This window comes from Malaclemys terrapin, chromosome 1, assembly GCF_027887155.1.
Source record: "Malaclemys terrapin pileata isolate rMalTer1 chromosome 1, rMalTer1.hap1, whole genome shotgun sequence".
Lineage (NCBI taxonomy): Eukaryota > Metazoa > Chordata > Testudines > Emydidae > Malaclemys > Malaclemys terrapin.
This window is the reverse complement of record NC_071505.1, coordinates 38692410-38713934: the sequence shown is the minus strand read 5'-3', so window position 1 is coordinate 38713934 and position 21525 is coordinate 38692410. Positions and strand designations below refer to the sequence as shown.

The 21525-nt window shown below is 42.1% G+C and overlaps 1 protein-coding gene across 2 annotated transcripts in view; it reads left to right on the top strand.

Annotated features, from left to right (window-relative positions):
• The window catches only part of MAPK12 (mitogen-activated protein kinase 12), a 77338-nt gene extending 67064 nt beyond the window's left edge, over nucleotides 1–10274 (top strand). The window contains exons 9-12 of one of the 2 annotated variants that reach the window (XM_054022610.1): nucleotides 2523–2602; nucleotides 3525–3603; nucleotides 4498–4671; nucleotides 7419–10274. In XM_054022610.1, coding sequence (XP_053878585.1) covers nucleotides 2523–2602; nucleotides 3525–3603; nucleotides 4498–4671; nucleotides 7419–7489 — 404 coding nt within the window. In that variant the 3' untranslated portion in view covers nucleotides 7490–10274. The other variant, XM_054022619.1, reaches the window with a different exon arrangement.
• The last annotated feature ends 11251 nt before the right edge of the window (nucleotides 10275–21525 follow it).

Here is a 21525-nt window from a genome sequence, read left to right as displayed (position 1 = left end):
TGGGGTGAGGACTTCGGGGAAGGGGTTGGAATGGGGGCAGGGAAGAGGTGGGGCAAGGGCAGGGCCTCATGGAAGGGGTGGAGTGGCGGGGCCGGGGGCAGCAAGGGGTGGGTGTCAGTGATGCGGCCCTCGGGCCAATGCACTAGTCCTCATGCGGCCCTCGTGTTCATTTGAGTTTGAGACCCCTGATTTAGTGACTCATCAGAAACAGTAGATGAACAAGTAAGTAGTTCACTAAAATGTTCATGCCACCATTGGAGGATGGCAGTGCGATCTGTGATGAAAGATTCATCATCAGCACTTGGTAGTGGTGTCAAGACAGATCGGATAGGCTATACACAGCTTTGACTGCCTCATAGAAACCTTTGGAGTTATGTTTATCAGCAAGGGTGTGTGATTCCTCTGCTCTATGGTCAAACCACATATTTTGCATGTGGCAGAGTTTGGATTGGAGCGTACTGCAGGCTGCCCTATGTCTGGCCTATTTCAACCCATAGAATGCGTCAGCTAAGAGCACAGCATGGACTTGTCACCTGACATCAAGGAGATTCAATATTTTATGACCATTTTCATCAAACCAGTCTGCATGATGGCATTTCGTATGTCCAACACAATTCATGACAGTGTTATCAATTGTGTCACGCAAGGATACCCATTCGGCAGTTACGTCATCACTGATCATTGGAAGAGTTTCTAAAAGAGTAGTTAGCTGTGTTGAAAATTGTTTGGCAATTGACAGATCATTCAGTCAAGCAGTATTTATAAGCTTGACTGTTGGTTTTTTACACATTTTTGGCCAAATAGTGAGGGAAAGCTTTGATGGAATAAGATAATGGTCAGTACAACAATTAGCTCCATGTAATACCCAAGTTATGCGCACATCTTGTAGGTCCCATTGTCGAACCAGCACCTAGTCAATCAAATGCCAATGACTTGCGCAAAGGTGCATCCAGATTGTTATATATTTGTTGGGGAGTCAGAAGATAGTGTTTTCAATATTTCGATGGTGCACAGCATCTGTCCTTAGCAGAAGTAGGCCATTGCTGTTCATCTTGTTGATGCCATGTTTGCCAAGTACACCATGCCACATAGAGTCGTAAAGGCAATACAAGCATTAAAGTTGCCTAAAACAAGCAACTTTTCTTCACAGGGAGCCAATCGGATCAGGTAATTTAGTTAAAAATAAAATTCCTCCTTCAGAATTAGTCATTGTTGGTGCATAAGCAGTAATCAGTGAAGCATAACATCTGCCTCTTTGGGCAGTCGAAGCTTCATCAATCTATCATTTATGCCAGTGGGTATGTTCTCCAAACGAGAGACAAGATTATTTCTGATTGCAAAGCTTATTCCTGCATTGTATGGCTTGTTCTGTGGGCATCCCTTCCAGAAGAAAGTATACCCAGCACTCTCCTCAATCAACTGACCTTCATCAGCAAGTTGCATCTTGCTCAGTGCTGCAGTGTCAATACTTATCTTCTAGGCTGTTGAGCAACCAGAGCAGTCTGCCTGACAGGATGATCAGTTTGGTTTGGACAGTCAAGGAGTGTACGGACATTCCATGTCACAACATTGAGACAAAAAGCAACTTTTCAAGGCGTATTTGAATTTCGACCACATGATGGGCCACCCTCCAGCCATGGTAAGCTGGTCAGGGCTGATCAAGATGAGCAATTATTAGGGCACCTTTTTGAGCCCCTTTCCTTGTATTGAGGTCGGCTGTGCTGTCCCTGAATAGAGGAGACAAGTCGATCAAGATGCTGCTGGACTACAGTATTACCTCAGGTCAATGCAGAGTGACCAAAGTCTTGACCTGCCTGCATTCAGATTCATGACTATGAGTCCCAGCAATGTCCATCACCTGTCACTTTCCCCATTCTCCCATAACCGCAGGACTTGTTAGACTGTTGAAGGATGTATGAGAATCTGTTTAAAGTGAACAAGTAGTTGCGCACCAACTTGCACACACTTTTAGTCAACAAGACCATTTCCAGTGGCAAGGTAAACCAGGACAACTGCAGGACTTGCTGGCTGCAGGTTTATTTTTGGAGTATATGTCTCCTGAAAGTCCAACCTCTCCTCCCCATGGCATGGTGGGATGGTGGAAACAGGAAAAGTAGGGGATTGCCCTGTAGGACAAAATATGGTGGTGAGCTTTGCTTTCCAGGCCGCTATGGTAGCCATGAAGGCTTACAGGGTTTTACTCCAAAACACCCTGGCTAACTGGGCTAACCCTAGTGCCAATCACACGATCCATTGCACACTTCACAAGTATAAGCTACCCAAGGGGAAGGACATTATCTGGCCCATAAAGTTGGAATATACTTGACTATGGGTGTTTCAGTGTCCTCAACTTTTGCAAAAGAAACACAGAACCTTGAACTGCACAAATGTAAAGTTTCTCATTTCACCTTTATGTTGTGTGTTCCGCTTTGATCTCCATTGGCAAGGAAATTGCATAATTTTTCTAGGGCTTTTAATTTTGTCACTGTACAAAGACTTGATTCCTGACATCTGGTATTCAGATCTGGACCAGCTCACAGAAATAATGAAGGTAACAGGCACACCAACTCAAGATTTTGTTCAGAAACTACAGAGTCAAGATGTGAGTATACTGCTTGGTACAGTATTCTGCTAATATGCTGCTTGTTCTAGTTTCAAATGCAAGAAAATTTAATGGAAAGCTGTTCTCTGAATCTCATCATAAAAATATTCAAGAATTTTCTGGAAATCTTATTGATTTGGTTTATTTAGTCAAACACAATTATCAAATAGTTTTAAATTAAGTACATTTTAATAAGGTAATGGCCTACGTTTTCAAAAGTGTTCATTAATTATGGATACGGAGTCTGATTTTTTTTTTTAGAAGTCTTGAGCACCTACAATTTCAGCTGAGGTCAATGAGAGCTGCAGGTGCTCAACATGTATGAAAATTGAGTCCTATCTGAAGGTGGTCACCCAAAACTGAAGTGTTAAAAATTAATGGTCACTTGGAAATATGTCCGCCTAAGTGCTTAAAGTTTCTTACATATGTGGCACATCAACAGCTCTAGCTGAATGGCTACTACTTTTATTGAGAGCACATTTGTTCTTGTGTTTTTAACATTGCCTTCCCTGGTCCCATGTGCACACTTCTCTAGAGAGTTTAAACCCTGTTAAATGCACATTAACGTTCCTTAACATACCTGTAAATTTTAAATACTCATTGAATACATCTTAAAAAGAAGGACCTACTTTTCTAGAAACTTGTATCAACCCACAGTGGGGAAAAAATAATTATAACTCTGTTGAATGATGCAGGTACATTTCCCAAACTAAATACAGTAATATTCAGGCTGTAATAAACAGTACTAAGGATCAACCTTAGGCATTGTTTCTCTCCTTTTTCTTAAAACCTGCAAACAAGGTGTTCATATGCATAGCATGCTCTCACAAAAATCATGAAAATTCACCTAGCAAGCATATTGCTAAATTTTATCACTTAAAAAGGAAGAACTGTTCTAACCAATGTTCATGTTTCTTTTAAGGCAAAAAATTATATCAAAAGCCTCCCAAAAGTGCAGAAAAAAGACTTTGCAGCCATCTTGAAGTATGCAAATCCTTTGGGTAAGAAAATATGTCTGGATTTCTACCATTTGTGGTGGTGTGCTACAGCAGGCACAGCAGCTGGTGCTATAATTAAGGTTGCATTATGGTAATTAAGGTTGGATTCTAACCCCTTGTTTTCCATTGCTCATATCTTTAATCTTAAGGACTGAACTTTTCCAACACTAGTCCTTGGATAAGCAAGCAGGACTTAAAAAGTTAACCAAAAGTAGTTTATGCTGTTGGCCCTGATCCAGCCAATGCTTAAACGTTTTGCTGGATCAGGGTCTCTGAGTAGCAAGAAATCAAATATAGATAATATAATTTTCCTATTTAAAAAAAATTATTCTTAAAGCCCTATTCTGAATGATTGTACAAGACAAACAGATAGGGGTTGAAAACTGAAATTTGTCATGAAAATAGTCCTCAGTGAGAAGTATCTCAGGGTCCAGAGAAAATTGGTTTTGATTTGGTAGTTCTCAAGATAACATACTGAGTAAGCACGGTACATTTTGAATTTTTCAGTAAACTCACACAGGGCCTGATCCAAATCCCACTGAAATGCATGTAAAGATTACCATGGAGTTCACTGTGGTTGCATAGCTGAGAAAATCGGTGCTATAGATATACACATGGCTGTCTGACTGCACTAGTGGATTGAAAGTGTACTGAACATGTGGATTGGCTCATAATGAAGTGGTTTTTGTATTGAATATCACAGTAATATGACTTGACAGCAGCAAAACACTTTTTGTATCTTTATTTTTTTCCTAAAACAGCATATGTCTATGAAATGAAATAACTCATCTTTGTAATCATCTGTAATTCTAAAAAACAACAATGGTACAACAGCTTAAAATCCAAGTTGGATTCAGTGGCAATATTTGAATGTCGTGTTTGGCTTGTGTTGAACAGCTGTAAACCTTTTGGAGAAGATGCTGGTGTTAGATGCAGAGAAGAGGATAACGGCAGTAGAAGCTTTAGCACATCCTTATTTTGAACCAATTCATGATCCTGAAGAGGAAACTGAGGCAGAGAAATATGATGACACATTTGACAACATGGATTTGCCACTGGATGAGTGGAAGCGTAAGTTCATTATAGTGGGGTTAAAAGGGACTAAGAAGGGCTAGCTGAGAAGTAAAAACACTGTTCTCTCTTTACAAATGACTTTTTTTGGTCTTGGCAGAAAATAGGCACCAATGGGGTCTAGAAACATAAAATGAGTCAGTGCCCAATCTCACCTTGTACCTCCTCCTAAGGTTGCCCCTCTGCTAGTTCCATCTTTCTCCAGAGCACCTCCTCTGCTCCTCCCAAACCCCCCATGCTTTATCTGTTTTCCTCCCTCCCTCCCTTTCCCCATTCCCCACCAAATTTCCTCTTCCTGAGCTCTTTCAATTCACCTTTCTCGGTCCCCCAAGGTTAGCTAAGGTTCTAACAAGCCTTCCCTGACCCATATGGGAAATGCCTTTAGATGACCAGAGATTTTCTTTACAGTGCAGCTATTTATACTATGAATGGAAATAAAAAATTACTTTTTGGGACAGTCTTGCTTAGCAGTGAGGTTAAGCAAAGCTGGCTGGTAGATCTAGAATCAGAGGGGTAGCCATGTTAGTCTGAATCTGTAAAAAGCAACAGAGGGTCCTGTGGCACCTTTGAGACTAACAGAAGTATAGGGAGCATAAGCTTTCGTGGGTAAGAATCTCACTTCTTCAGATGCCTGTGACTTGCATCTGAAGAAGTGAGGTTCTTACCCACGAAAGCTTATGCTCCCTATACTTCTGTTAGTCTCAAAGGTGCCGCAGGACCCTTGTTGCTTTTTGGTAGATCTAGAGTGGCCTCTGATCTTTATGGATCATTCTGGGTTTTTATCAAACATTCTCACTGTCCAGAGGTGTCTTGAAAGTGGAAAATAATTAGATTTATACTGTTTGTAGAACACTATTACAAGGTTTTATTGCTATGTATAGAATAAACTTAAATGATAATTTCCTCTTTTCTGAGGGAAAGAAAGAAGAGTGGGAGTCAGTTATTGATTTGGGTTCACTTTTTGTTCTGGGTTTTCTTTTTTTCATTTCCCTGATTCATACATCACAGGGATGGGAGCAGTGATGATGGATCGTTACAAATCTGCCTTTCCTAAAACAGACCTCAGCAAAGCTATCAACACCCTCCCATCTGCATGTGCCTCCCAAAGGTTGGCAACAAGCCACAGTTATGAGCCTGTGCAAGGGAACATAAGACTAGTATTCAGTGTGCTGTTGGCTCCAGTGACTGAGTGCAGGTCATAGTTATTACCTTAGCATAATAAATGTTGAAAATAGAGGGGAAGAGGAAGTAGCAAGTTGTACTTTGATCTCCTGGTTTTCTGCTGAAAGATACCTTGAACCGAACAGAAAGGAGGCATTTCTGAATTCTTATGCTGTGTATTATTGCTTACTGTCAATGGAGCAGGAGAATACTTCTCCTAAACCTAGTGAGCTACTGATTGTGCTTAGGTGTCCCATGAGTGGATACATCTTCATATAAAGCAGGTTATGCGGTTGCATAATTAATGCATTTGAGTGATATGCCTCTATACACAGGAGAGATTGTGCTGATTATTGGTTACTTATATACTTTTTTTATTTTTTTAACATGAATATTTTTTTTAATGTTGCTGATTTTTCCACCTACTCTTTCCCCTCTGCTGCTGGGTCTGCTGGCTGTCCTCTTTCTAATCTCCCATTTCTAACTGCTTTGTTTGGTGTCACTCAAATTAAAACCAAATTCCCTTAAATTTCCTAAAATGACCAGGGCTACCCTTTACAATCTACAAAACTTGAGACTGCTGACTTTTAAATAAATATAAATGTTGAGTTAATTTAACTTTCCGTTAAAAAAAAAAAACTAAAAAGGAAGTTACTAGTCCTCACCACATCATGCAAACCAGGCTGTCTCTGAGATTCATGCTTTTCTTTCATTTCCTCACATCCTTACTTTCTAGCGTTGGCCAGTCTGAGAAATACTAAAATGTCATCAGAGATGATGTTCTTGCAGCATTTCTGTGCTCACCGGAACTAGGAAGTTGTGGTAACTAGATTTACAGACTATGATGAATTAAAAATAAACTTCAAGCAAAGGAAGCAACTGATGTCCCTCCACAGGGGAACTGGATACTTAGCATGTGAATGTCTCATAACAAAACAAGACAGAGACATCAGTGGCTCCTATACATACCAGGCTCAGTTCTGGAAATCTAAGGCTGCCTTCACCCAGATGTCTGGCAGTCATAAAAGTGGGGATTCAGCTCCCTTTTCTCTAACAGCTTCCTGCCTGCCTGTCCATGATTGAATTCTTCTTTGGTTTACCCTTTTATTAGGAGCCTTTCACAGCATGTTCTCCTGCTGTGAGACTGACAACCAGCTGTAGTCCTAAGGTAGTCATGCTGCCTATTGCTAATAGAGGTTGAGAGACCATCTCTTTCTGATGAGATTTGGAGGCTCAGTTTTGGTCCTGATTCTCAAACTTTGGCACTTAACTTTCAGTGCCCATATTTAGGCCCCTAAGCGAGAGGGCCTGATTTTCAGATTTGCTGTGCATGACAGCAGCTATTGACGATAATGCCAGTTGTAGGTGCAACACTGACAATCAGGTCACTTATTTAGATGCCTAATTTTAGGCATCCACTTTTGAAAACTTGAACCCTACCTCTTGGTATGTTTTCTTTCCCTCATCTGTCTCTCATTCCCAAATAGACAACGTTCCAGCCATTTTGGGATTGGCTCCCGACTATTGTCTATGAGGCTCCTTTTATGAACATACTAGCAATGCTTTCTCTTACTGTTGTTTTTCAGGCATTACCTATAAAGAGGTAATAAACTTCAAGCCATCTCCCCTGCCTGAGTCAAAGGAAACAGCAGTGTAACCGTATGAACCATCTCTTCAAAAATCAAAAGAAGCAGGAAGGGTGTAAATGCTTGTGATAAGTCAGTTGTACAAACCTTTTTATAAATAAACTGGATGTAATCTGTTATATCTGTATTGTAAGGAATAATGGTGTTTTTACTCTAACCAGGAAGCTAGTGCCTTTGGAAGTAGCATTTCAAGACTGCCTGGAAACTTACCTCTATCCAAATTTTCTCATCTTTTTGTGCAAATTTGTGGTTTCATTTAATCAAAATACTCCTCAAAATACCAGGGTTTTCATGAATGTGTTTTTAGACCAGGTATTGCTAGTTCGAGTCACAGGGTAATAGAGTAATAGTTAACACCTTAAGCAATCTGAGGCTAATGGACAAATGTTTCCCTCTTCCTACATGAATGGAGGGGAGTATGAGCCCCAGGAGCCAAGCCCAGAAGGCCTCAGAGGGAGTTTGCTAGCTTCCCTCTTGGTTCTTTCCTTCCTGCAGAAGCCAATTTGTGGATGATCTGCAGATTGTGAGGGAATGAAAATGTTGCTGGATAGGCTCAACAAACCTACTCTGAGAGATGTGTACAAGAGGCAGCAGTGGCAGTCAGGGACACCCATGGCTATAAGAGGTTTAGCAGGGGACTGAGTAGAGCTGCAAGTGGTCCTGATTTTAAATAATACAGTATTTTCTTCCTCTTCTGAATAACTTGCTCTCATTTTATATAGTGGAGTAGAGGGTCCTGATTTCCAGGGGAAAATTGTGAGGATTTATAACATTCTATAAGCTCTGTAATTTCTTCATAGTTTTGATGTGGTGATTGAAAATGTACATAGTGATCGGGAGGGGTGGGATCAGTGTCTCAATGTGAGTTAGAAATAAAGCTACATGGAAAATGTCACTTCATGACAATAGGGATGGGGATAATAATATTTTTATTCTTCTTCTGTCCTGCAGCTAGATGTTTTGTTCATATTATACATAGGCAGTATTAGGTGTACAGAACTAATTATTTTTAAATCTCATTATCTCATTCTCTTGTGAAAAATAATCCCTTGACAGAAGGTACAATATCCACAGGAGACATCTACCTGATGAGTTACTCTGGGATATTGGTTAGAAGCTTCTATGGGTTCTTCAGCTGTGTTCATCTCTTGCACTTTCCTAGCTGCTTAGTTCATAATAATCTCAGGGGAGCAGGAAATGGAAATTGACAAACCTTTGTATGTGTTTTTATGGTTAAAGCTCATCTCTTTAAAAATTGAATCCTTGCATAAGGGTTACTCCCACTACAATGTGCTGCTTTGCGTCAGTGCCAAGTGGAACATCTGTGGAAAGAGACATTTGATCTTAGTAGCTAATAACTGGAAAGGAACCCAGAGATGGCTCAGTTGACTTTTTTTTACTCAATAAACATTTTAAAGTGGAAGGCTTCATCAACTCAGTTTTTAATGATTGTTTAATATAAAGCTCTATAAATACCAATATCTAGCAGAGAAGTATTTGTGATGAACACTTTAGCAGCCAGAAGAGGTACATAGAGAGAGGAATTGGTAGCTAAAACCCTGCAATTTTATGCATGCATAAATAAGCCTTTAAAAAAACCAAACAACATGCATAAAAAGAGGGAATAAATGCAACCCAAAGGAAAACCTTTTAGCACATAAGACACTAAGGAACGCACGTGTTGAGAGTCATGTTCCATTTTGCCCCTATCATTTGCTCTCACCTTGAGCTTGGTCCTATGTTACTAAAGTAAATAAGTGCTTTGCCATTTACTTCAATAGGCACAGGATCAGGTCCTTTAATATCTGAGACCGTCTGTATATGGAAACTCTGGGCCTTTTCCACCAAGGTGCTGAGAGCAAAATACCTTCAACTCTCATGGAAGGGTAATGGCAGTTAAGGGTGTTCGATAGAGCTAGTCAGGAAAAATGGGACAAACACTTCAATGCATTTTTTTCAGTTTGTGTTGCTTTATATTTTTAAAATACATCTCAAAACTCTAAATTTCACCAAACTTTTGGAAATTTTAAAAATTTCTTCCTGCACTACAGTTGGTCAAATCTCAGGATGACTGTTTTGTGAAAAATGTCAATTCTGTTTTTCCTGTCTGTTTTTTTTTTAATTTCATTGAGATTTGGAAAATGTTGCCCAGTTCTACTGCTCAGCACTTATTAGGATCATGCGACATCTCCTGCATTGGCTTGGAGATGGACTTTTGCCTCTCAACTTACCATGATTTCTAAATGTAGAAGTGGACAGGCACAACGAGACATAAGCAAAAGAATTTTAATTTTTCTAAAACCATCAGTGAATATAGGATTGTCTTATTTTTTTAACCCTTTCTAGGAAAAAAAAGATGTTGAAAAGAAGACCTTGATGAAATATACAGAATTCTGAATGTACCAGGGAAGATACAGGAGATGATGCAATATTATGTGAGCTAGTGTCAAATGACCAGGGATCATAGAGTTAACATAAGCAGGAAGTAATATCTCTGCATCATATATCCTCAAAGAGCTTAAGATAAGAAAAATTGCTGAGAAGAGCAATAGGGATCATTAGTATGAATAGCTTATTAAAAGAAATGTGAATGTGGAGGAAAGTATACTTTGTGTGATACAACTGCTGATTCAAAGGGGAGGCTAAGTTTCATAGGTTTTTATTTGCTATTTCTACTGGTGCTAGGCAACTCAGGTCAATAAGAACCCAATTTCTGTTTGCCTTAAGGAGAAATGTAAATATGATCTGCATGTACTCAAGATGTATTGTGAAAAATAAACTGTTTTTTTAATAATAGTGGTCTCATTTTCCCACTCTTCGATCCCCTGCCCCCCCCCCCCCACACACACACACAAACCAGTTGTATTGTTGATGAAAGATGTTTGGGTAAAATATTTTTGCTGTCAAGAAATTGTATGAAACCCGATATTATAGATATATCCCATTTTAATATGAGATGGTGGCTTTGTTTATTTTGGAATGAAATAAGCCCATAGATTCTAACCTCCTCCACTCCAATGTCCAGCACTGTACATCAGCCACACAATGTGACTGAGTGTAGTGTTGCCACCTGGTTATTCCATAGGGATTCTCAGTTTTTACAGAAACATCATGACTTTTTGTTCTGGAGGGCAGGTTTTCAAGGCCTAGACATAAAACCATTCCCTAACCTGATTAAAGAACCACTGTCTTCCTGTCCACACTGACAATTAGTAAACCTGTTATGACGTCAGGTTTAGAAGAGAACTTTGAGCTAGCAGCGTTCTGGAAGTGGAGATGGGCCCTAAATCCAACAACCTAAATGCGTCCTGACCATTTTACAATACCAATTGTTCAATTAATGTTCACTATCCACTGCCCTAAAAAGCCATTGCTTAGAATAAAAAAGCTTATGAGCTGCTCTTTTGAGCTTCCTGCTCTCTTACCTTCTGCAAAATTCAAATATCAAGTGCCTTTTCCATCTGCTCCAGCTAAGGTTGTGTCAGATGTTATATCAGAGATTATTTTTTATTATAACTTGGACTAAAATACTCCCTTAGGGCTCATACTTGGCACATGCACATGGTCAGCCCAGAAAGCAGGCTATTAAAAATGAAGTTTCCATGCTAACCATTTGAACACTGAGCAGCAAGTCTAGAACATTGATATGCTATAGGTTTAGAGAGGACAAGAATGAAAACGGTAACTTTAGACTTGTTTTAGGGGAAGGTCCAGTGGGAAGCTGGGGGGTGCTTTATCTGTAGGTACAGAGGGGTTAGTGACATGTCTGGAAACCTTCCTGAATAAGCTATCCCTGCCAATCCACCTTCCCTCTCCTAATTCCCCATCCATTCCTACATAGGAAGTAGCACTTGACTTACTGTGGCCAGTGGTTCTGTCCAGTTCAGTGCATGGGCCACCAGCGCCCCAGGCAGACTTTTCTAAACAGTTTGAGAACCAAGCCTTGGGTTGCTGGTAGTTTAGGAAAGGAGGATCTCTTTTATGTGCCCGCACACACACACCCCTGCCCCATGGTGTTGCTAGGTGATTCTCAGTGCTCAGAAGACTATTTGCACTCTGTGATTGTTATGTCACTATTTAAAATCTTACATTGCCACCTAGCAACCGCTTGCATCTCTCAGACATGGGAAGTATGTAGCTTGTTATGCTGCTGGTAGGGAGAAGGCAACTGAGGACAAAGAAATTGGTTTCAGAATGCAGCGTTACATAATATTGCAGTACAAGACACCCCACCCCCACCCTGCTTTAGTCCTGCTGAACTGCCTTCTGTAGTACAGTTTCCTTGAGCACTCCATGGTCTGCTACATCAATCACTAGTGTTTTACTTAAGGATGTGGGGACTCTCCCAATTGGATTTGACTAGTGCACTAATCCCCTCGCAATATAAACTCTACATTGCTTGTATTGATGTATTTGAAACGCTCTTATCACAAGTGAAGGGTAAGTGAAATAATGCAAATGTAAATTGACTGCTATGCATGAAATCAAATGAAACAAATTACTGTTCAGATCCTGTTTTAGAATCCTCTCAATTTTGCTGTGGAAAGTACTGTAAACATAACGTGCCTTTTCATGGCAGGGAATGTCTTATTGTGTTTGGACAATGCCTACTTTGGTAGGGCTCTGATCCTAACTGGCACCTCTGAGCACTACTTGTAATATAAGTAACAATCAAAGGCAGTGACTGGGACCTAATGCAGTGCCCAGTGAAGTCAATGGAAAAACTCCCATTGATCTCAATAGACAATGAAAATACAATACAACCTGTAATACTTTTGAGACTATAATTGTGGCCACTAGGGGGCTGCAGCAACTAAGTTTCTGTTCCCTTTCCCGAAGGCTCACTTTCTGTGCACATGACAGTGCAGTTAGTTTTGTTGTCTTTGTGCCCTGTCAGTTGGGGTGTGTCCAACCACTGGCAGTTTTCAGGAAACTCCTTACTTTTCTGTTTTTCATTTAAATTATTTAGCTGATATTTTTAAATGCAGTGAGTCATTATTGAGGAAAAAAAGAATTGGAGAAGTATGCACAGAAAAACTTTGAAACAAAACCAAGCAGTTTGCTTTCTGAAAAGCATTCTTAAGATGTGGAATATATTGCAACATGAAACAATGTTACTATTAAAGGCACTGAAACTACCATTCAAGTAAAAACCCTCCTGAACAACAGTGGAATCACTTAGGCATATTCAGTTAGAATAACCTGAAGAAGAGCTCTGTGTAGCTTGAAAGCTACAGAAGTTGGTCCAATAAAAGATTTCACCTCAGCTATCTTGTCTTTAGAATAACCACACAACATTGAACTAACTCCAAGTGAATGAACCCTGATGAGCATTCTTTCTAATTCAGCAACTAACATGCCACTGCAAAACCTCCAGTTAAAGCAGGCAGAGTAAGGGTGAAAAGGTCCCAGTGAAGTCAACTGGAGTTTTGACTGTCTGTCAAGTGGATGGGCAGATGCCAAGAATTGTTCATCAATTCAGACAAAAATTGGGGCACCTCTGTTACTGTAGCTAACACAAATGAATACTGTGTCTCTGTTTGCTCTCTTACAAGGTAACTGCTGGATTTGACAGCTTTTGATCCGATCCTAAGGTGTGATGTGGCTGCTTTGCACTGCATTGTTAGTGGGTTCCAGCCCTAAACCTGTTGTACCTTGCCATGGGAGGATAACCTCAATATAGAGGATCCTCCTATGGCACAGAACCGCTGTAATGACTCCTGTGCCATACCCCCACCTCATCATATCCTGCTGGCTGCTGTATGGCCCTCATGCTATAGGCAGCTACAATAATTCAGAGCAGCCCACAGACGCCTCCAAATCATGCCAGGAGACCAGCCCAGGATCAGGGCAGTGCAAGGGCTGCCTTTGTATATACTTCTCCCCGCAACTGCACTATGTTCCCCATCTATAGACAGAAATCTGGGCCTTTTGGTGTTGGATTTTGTTCAGAGGAACACCGCTTTTGTTTTTATATTTAATTTTGGCTTCCTTCCTGACAAAGCAATAAACTCTTTAGATAACGCTGTTATATAAAGCAATGGCTAGGTATGGAGTTCCATAACTAAAAGGGGAATTTGCCCTGAGTAATACATTTTCTTTTAAAGAAAGGTGCCTTCTTTGCTCTGACCACTTTGTATGTTGCATCCAGTTTCCCTCACCTTTCATCTGTTTTATGTCTTTCTAGATTATTTTATGCATAGTTACTAGGATACTAGTGACATTTAGCCTTCAATACAATGTAGTACAATACCATTAGCATTGGTGCTGGCAGGACTGCCTATTATTAAGGTAGTCTGAGTCTTCCCATTATTATAATACCCTCTTTTCAGTTGTTTATATCTTTGCCAAAATTTAATAATCGAGACTGAAATTCTTCCTAACACTTCCCCTCTCCCCGAGACAAAGCAGTTCTGCTGTTTCTGATAATGAAGCTAGGGGAAAATAAATTGTTTTGCTGATGTTAAAAAATTCTGGTAACTTTTTCTTTCAAAAATTCTAGCACCCCATAATTTGGAGAAGGGGTATGAAATTTAGCAAGGGGGGGGTGGCCTTTAAGTCAGGGAAGTGTCTTTTGCCATCCCTGTGAAAATCCCTTCAAATTTATCCAAGTTATAAGCCTTTGAAAATTCTGAGTTTGCACATGCTCAGTAGGGACAGATTTTAGCAGCTAAAATCTCTATAAAGATTTTGTCCTCACTGAGCATGCTCAAGCTTTTCACAGCTCCTAATGCTGACCAGACTGCGCATTCTCCCTCTAGCCCAGGCCTACGGGGGCAAGGCCAACATAATTATATGTCTCCCACCAACATAACTACCGCCGCGCATTAGAGGTGGTTTAATTATGCTGGCAGGAGAACTCTCTCCCGCTGGCATAAAGTGTCTACACAGGAGACCTTATAGTGGTGCAGCTGCAGCATCTGTAGTGTAGACATAGCCTTAGTCTCTATGCCTCAGTTCTCCAACTATAAAATGGGGATAATACCATCCCTTCACTTTACAGTGGTACTGTGAAGATAAATTCATTAGTGTTTGTGAAGCACTCAAATACTGTTGTGATAAATGGCACAGAAAAGTCCATGAGGAATAGGATGACCAGATGTCCTGATTTTCTTGGGTCTTTTTCTTATATAGGCTCCTATTACCCGCCACCCCCATCCCTAGAGCTTTAAACTAGGAAGTTTGGGGAGAAGGTTGGGAGATGCACAGTTAATCTCCACGCCAGATTCCAGTATGGAAAAGGTGAGTAAAATGAGAGGAGACATAGCCGGGGAGACGAGATTGGACATAGGAAGGACAGGGGGGACGGGCGCAAGGAGGCCCGCAACATATAGTGCTACTAATGGGAGACAGGCTAAACGACATACATTAGGGTGTTTATACACCAATGCGAGAAGCCTAGGTAATAAAATGGAGGAATTGGAGCTCTTGGTCCAAGAGCTGAAACCGGATATCGTAGGAATAACAGAAACGTGGTGGAATGACGGTCACGACTGGAACACAGGTATGGAGGGGTATACGCTGTTTAGGAAAGACCGGAACAAAGGTAAAGGTGGGGGGGTGGCATTGTATGTCAACAGTGAAATAAGCTGTAAAGAAATAATAGTGGATGGATTAGATAACACAGAGTCCGTCTGGGCAATACTCACACTGGGTAATAGGACTACTAGAGCCTCTCCGGGGATAGTGCTTGGAGTGTGCTATAGACCGCCGGGATCGACCCAGGATATGGATAAGGAACTATTTAATGTGTTTAGAGAAGTAATTACTAATAGAAACTGTGTAATTATGGGGGACTTTAACTTCCCAGATATAGATTGGGGCACAAACGCTAGTAGTAATAATAGGGCTCAGATGTTCCTAGATGTGCTTGCTGATCAATTCCTTCATCAAGTGGTAGCTGAACCGACGAGGGGGGAGGCCACTTTAGATTTGATTCTGGTAAGCAGTGAGGACCTCGTTGAGGAAGTGCTAGTGGGGGACAATTTGGGCTCCAGTGATCATGAGCTAATTCGGTTTAAAATACATGGGAGGAGTAACAGAATTAAGTCAAAGACTAGGGTTTATAATTTTAAAAAGGCCAATTTTAACAAATTAAGGGGACAGGTAAGGGAAGTGGATTGGGCAAACGTATTAAGGGATCTAAAGGCAGAAGAAGCCTGGGATTACTTCAAGTTAAAGATGCATGAGCTGTCGGAGGCCTGCATTCCAAAAAAGGGAAAAAGATTACAAAGCAGGAGATTTAGACCGAGCTGGATGAGCGACCGACTCAAAGGGGTGATTAGGAAAAAACAGAAAGCGTACAAAGAGTGGAAGAGGGGAGGGATTAGTAAAGAAACTTACCTTAGTGAAGTCCGAGAATGTAGAGATAGAGTGAGAAAGGCCAAAGGCCGTGTAGAGTTGGACCTAGCGAGGGGAATTAAAAGCAATAGTAAGAGGTTTTACAGCCACATAAATAGGAAGAAAGCAAAGAAAGAAGAAGTGGGACCGCTGAAGACTATTGCCGGAGAGGAGATTAAAGACAATCTAGGCATGGCGCAATATCTCAATGAATATTTTGCATCGGTGTTTAATGAGGCCAATGAAGGTATTAGGGATACTAGCACCACTACAGAGGGGCATTCGGGATGGGGGATTACCGTATTCGAGGTAGAAACAAAACTTGATTGCCTTAATGGGGCTAAGTCGGGAGGACCGGACGATCTTCATCCGAGAATATTGAAGGAATTGGCGCGGGAAATAGCAGGCCCGTTAGCGATAATATTTAATGAATCTGTAAACTCGGGGGTGGTCCCGTTAGACTGGAGAATAGCTAATGTGGTTCCTATTTTCAAGAAAGGGAAAAAAAGTGATCTGGGTAACTACAGGCCTGTTAGTTTAACATCTGTAGTGTGCAAGGTGTTAGAGAAAATTCTGAAAGAGAAACTAGTTGAGGACCTGGAGGTTAGTGGCAATTGCGATAAATTACAACATGGTTTTACGAAGGGCAGATCGTGCCAAACGAATCTGATCTCCTTCTTTGAGAAAGTAACGGATTTATTAGATAAGGGAAATGCGGTGGACCTAATATACCTGGATTTCAGTAAAGCGTTTGATACTGTACCCCATGAGGAATTATTGGTTAAACTGAAAAACATGGGGATCGATATGAAAATCCAGAGGTGGATAAGGAATTGGTTAATGGGGAGAATGCAGCGGGTCGTATTAAAGGGTGAACTGTCGGGTTGGAGGGAGGTTACTAGTGGAGTGCCTCAAGGTTCGGTTTTGGGACCCATTTTATTTAATCTATTTATAACTGACCTCGGGACCGATTGCAGGAGTGGGCTGATAAAGTTTGCGGATGATACGAAGGTGGGAGGCGTTGTAAATTCGGAGGAGGATAGGGATATCCTGCAGGGAGACTTGAATGAGCTTGTGAATTGGAGTATCAGAAATAGGATGAAATTTAATAGTAAAAAGTGTAAGGTAATGCATTTGGGGATGACTAATAACAATTTTAGTTACAAGATGGGGACGCATTGGTTAGAAGTAACGGAAGAGGAGAAGGACCTAGGGGTCCTCGTAGACCGCAGGATGACTATGAGTCGACAATGCGACGTGGCGGTGAAAAAAGCCAATGCTGTCTTGGGATGCATTAGGCGAGGTATATCTAGTAGGGATAAGGAGGTCCTGCTCCCGTTGTACAAGGCACTGGTGAGACCTCACTTGGAGTACTGTGTGCAGTTCTGGTCTCCCATGTTTAAAAAAGATGAACTCAAACTGGAACGGGTGCAGAGAAGGGCCACTAGGATGATCAGAGGAATGGAAAACCTGTCGTATGAAAAGAGACTAGAGGAGCTTGGGTTGTTTAGTCTGACAAAGCGAAGGCTGAGGGGGGATATGATTGCTATCTTTAAATATATTAGAGGGATTAATACAAGGGAGGGAGAAGAATTATTCCAGCTTAGTACTAATGTGGATACGAGAACGAATGGATATAAACTGGCCGTGGGGAAGTTCAGGCTTGAAATTAGACGAAGGTTTTTGACCGTCAGAGGGGTGAAATATTGGAACGGCCTTCCGAGGGAAACGGTGGGGGCGACGGACCTGTCTGGTTTTAAGATTAAGTTAGATAAATTTATGGAGGGAATGGTTTAATGGTAAAACATAGTAGTCAAGGAAAACCAAACAATGGTAGGTAAATCGTATAATGGCTGACAGGGGTCAGGCTGGTGACTCTTGCCTATATGCTCGGGGTCTGACTGATCGCCATTTTTGGGGTCGGGAAGGAATTTTCCTCCAGGGCAGATTGGCCGAGCCTCTGGAGGTTTTTCGCCTTCCTCCGCAGCATGGGGCAGGGATCTCTAGCAGGAGGGTCTCTGCCGATTGAAGTCACCTAAAACAGGATTGGGGACTTCAACAGCAGAGTCCAGGGAAGGGGTAGGGACGGTTTTATGGCCTGCAGCATGCAGGGGGTCAGACTAGATGATCATAATGGTCCCTTCTGACCTTAAAGTCTATGAGTCTATGAGTCTATGAGTCTATTTGTCACACTTGCTGTCTGGTCACCCTAATGAGGAAATTGATAATTCTGTATTCAGAGCACAGTTTGAATAGTATGGGGCCACATATTGAACAATGAGAAAACAAAATATTGACTAGCTTCATCTATCCTGTGGACTGAATGAGGCAGGAGTCCTGTAATCATTTAGCTAAAGACTGTATCATAATGCATACACACGAGGGGACCAAATTAAGGTTTCATAGGTGACCTTAATTCTGGTATTTCCTACTTTTTGTGTGCTTGACTTTGCAATCTTAATAATAGAGAGCCAAGGCGGGTGAGGTAATATCTTTTATTGGACCAACTTCTGTTGGTGAGAGCTTTCAAGCTTACACAGAGCTGCTCAGGTCTGGGAAAGTACTCGAAGTGTTACAGCTAAATGTAAAGTGGAACAGATTGTTTAGCATAGGTAGTCAACACATATTTTAAGGGACCATTCAAGGTGAAGTGGCCCATTAGCACCACTCCAGTCATAAGGATTATAGTAATAAGGCATAAATCTAGTGTCTCTATTCAGGTCATGATTTTTAGTGTCTAGCAAAGGTATGAATTTAAGCTCCGAGGCTCATGTTTTGAAAGTGTTGTGCAGGTTTCCTTTGAGGATGAGGACTGATAGGTCAGATATAGAGTGATCACTTTGTGATGTGGGGATTTTGTCTTTTATCATTTTCCTGTGTGAGTTCGTTCGTGAGCATAGTGATTGTCTGGTTTCATTCACATAGACTATTGCTAGTGGGGCATTTAGTGCACTGGAGGAGGAGGTACACACCACGTGTTGAGATAGGCATGTATAGGACTCAAGGATCTTCAAAGGTGAGTTGTGCGGGGGTGGGGGGAGGATAGCATTGATCATTGTAGCAGTGGAGATATGTCTGCAGGTTTTGCATCTGTTGTTCTGGAAGGGTCCGGTGCCTCTTTGAAGTGGTGTGTTCTGGTCTGTGGGGAGCTTGCTTCTGATGATGAGGTTGAAGAGGTTGTGGGGTTGTTTGAAGGCCAGAAGAGGGGGTTCAGGACCCAACCCTGAAAGAAATCTTTCCTGAATTTTTCTGGCTTCTCCTGTCGGCGTAGATAATCCATCTCCCAGAGAGGCAGTAGCGATGTTGACAGGAGAAGCCTTCTTATCAACATAGCACTGTCTACACTGGGAGTTAGGTCGGTATAACTGCATCGCTCAGGGGTGTGTATTTCCCACACCCCTGAGCAACGTATTTACACCAACATAAATTGCTAGTGTAGACCAAGCCTTAGGTTATGGATACATTAGACAGCTTACAGCAGCGCAGCTGCGTCATCTAAGCTGACAGGCGAGATCTCTCCCATCAACTTAATTAATCCACCCCCAATGAGTGGCAGCTACTACATCAGCAGGAGAAGTACTCCACACCAGCGCTTAAATCAGCATAAGTTATGTCACACGGGGTGGCTAATTGACCCCCCTGAACAACATAACTTCTTCGAGTGCTGTCCCTGTCGGAGCTCCACTCCAGGTGATGGTGCGTCCCGATGCCGTTGATTGGAGATCTTCGGTAGCAGTGCCTGTTGGGACGCATGCACTCAACTGCTGTCTCGCAGTTAGGGTCTGCCTGAGTGTGCACGTTACGCACCCCCCTCCGTTCCTTCTCAACCATCCTCTGCTGAAGACAGGGCTCGGGGCAGTGCTGAACAGCTTCCCTGGTCACTGAAAGAAATAAGTACAAAGACATAGAAACAGTTAGTTAGAAATATCCCAGTTATTTCCCTTCCTTTAGAATAGTTACCTAGTTTGGGGGGGGACTTTTTTCCTCACGTTTGTCTCCCATTGAGACACCCTCCCCAGGCATTCCTAGTTCAATAATGCCAGCGTCCCCAGGATTTAAGAAATGTGACTCCTGCAAGGAGCCTATGCCATGGTCTGACGGACACTCACATGGATCCCCTGCAGGGCACCTACAAACAGACCGCAGCACCCGTGAAAGCAAAGCAAAAGTCGATGCGGGCTTCCTCTCACACATCGCGCTCCGCAGGATCACAGCCCATGGAGCAGCAGTAATTTTTAAATCAAGATGACATCTCAGTGGCCCCTGAGCATGACTCTCTGCTCCTTGACACACAGCGCTCACTGTTTGACCAGCCGCTCTCGCCACCTGACCTGGCTACCCTCACTGACAGTGAGACCGACATGCAGCAGCAGGCAGAGTTCTCCCCACTCGCTTCTCCTTCTCCACCGGAACCATTTATACCTCAAGACACAGCTCACAAGCACCAGCCTCAGTTTCCCTACTTCATTCCCCCGTGGGCGGGACCTCACTTCTCTTACCCCATGCCTTGGCCTCAATGGTACTCTTGTCCGGCTCCTGCTGCCACTCATCCTCATGACTCTTCCACCAGACTGCAAGCTTGTTCTGCGCCTCTATCTCAGCTCTGTCTACATCCCGAGCACCTGAACCACCTCCTGAAGAGGGGGGCTCTGAACCATACCCTGATTCACTGACTTCTAGCTCTCCATCAGCTTCAGACAGAGCCCTCGTGCCTCCATCTCCCCAGAATGTGGACGACTTTAAGCAATTCCAGGAACTTTTCGAGAGGGTGGCACTCAGCCCTTTAGAGGAAGTTCAGGAGACACAACGCAGACTCCTCAAAATCCTCCAACCCTCTGCACCATCAAAGGTCACACTCCCGATAAATTAAGCACTTCTAGAACCAGCTGACACTCTGGCAGACCCCCGCCTCCATCCCACCAACATGCAAAAAGGCTAAATGTAAATATTATGTTCCTGCTAAGGATGTAGATTTCTTATTTTCCCATCTACAACCAAATTCTCTTGTAGTGGGTGCAGCCACACACGGGACAAAACAGCCACGATACCGGCCCACCCCGCAGGACAAGGACACACAGGACAAGGACCTCAAACAGATTGACCTGGACCGCAAGGTTTATACCTCCTCCACTTTGCAATTCAGAATTGCAAGTTATTCTGCCCTACTTGCAAGCTATGACTTTGACAACTACAACAAGCTCTTTGATTTTACCTCCCATATCCCTGAATACAGGAGAGCAGACTTTGTCAGTCCTTGTCGAGGGTCAATTGGTGTCCAGGACGGCGCTCCAAGCATCTCTGGACATGGCGGACACAGCAGCCCACACTACCGCAACTGCTGTGGTTATGCACAGGTCTTCCTGGCTGTCTGCATCCAGCATCCCCAAAGATCTGCAGACCAAAGTGGAGGACCTCCCCTTTGATAAAGAAAAGCTTTTTTCTAAAAAAACCTGACAAAGTTTTTCACACTATGAAAGACTCTAGAGCAGGGGTAGGCAACCTTTCAGAAGCGGTGTGCCGAGTCTTCATTTATTTACTTTAATTTAAGGTTTCGCGTGCCGGTAATACATGTTAACGTTTTTTAGAAGGTCTCTCTCTATAAATCTATATATTATATAAGTAAACTATTGTTATATCTAAAGTAAAAAAGGTTTTCAAAATATTTAAGAAGCTTCATTTAAAATTAAAACGCTGATCTTATGCCACC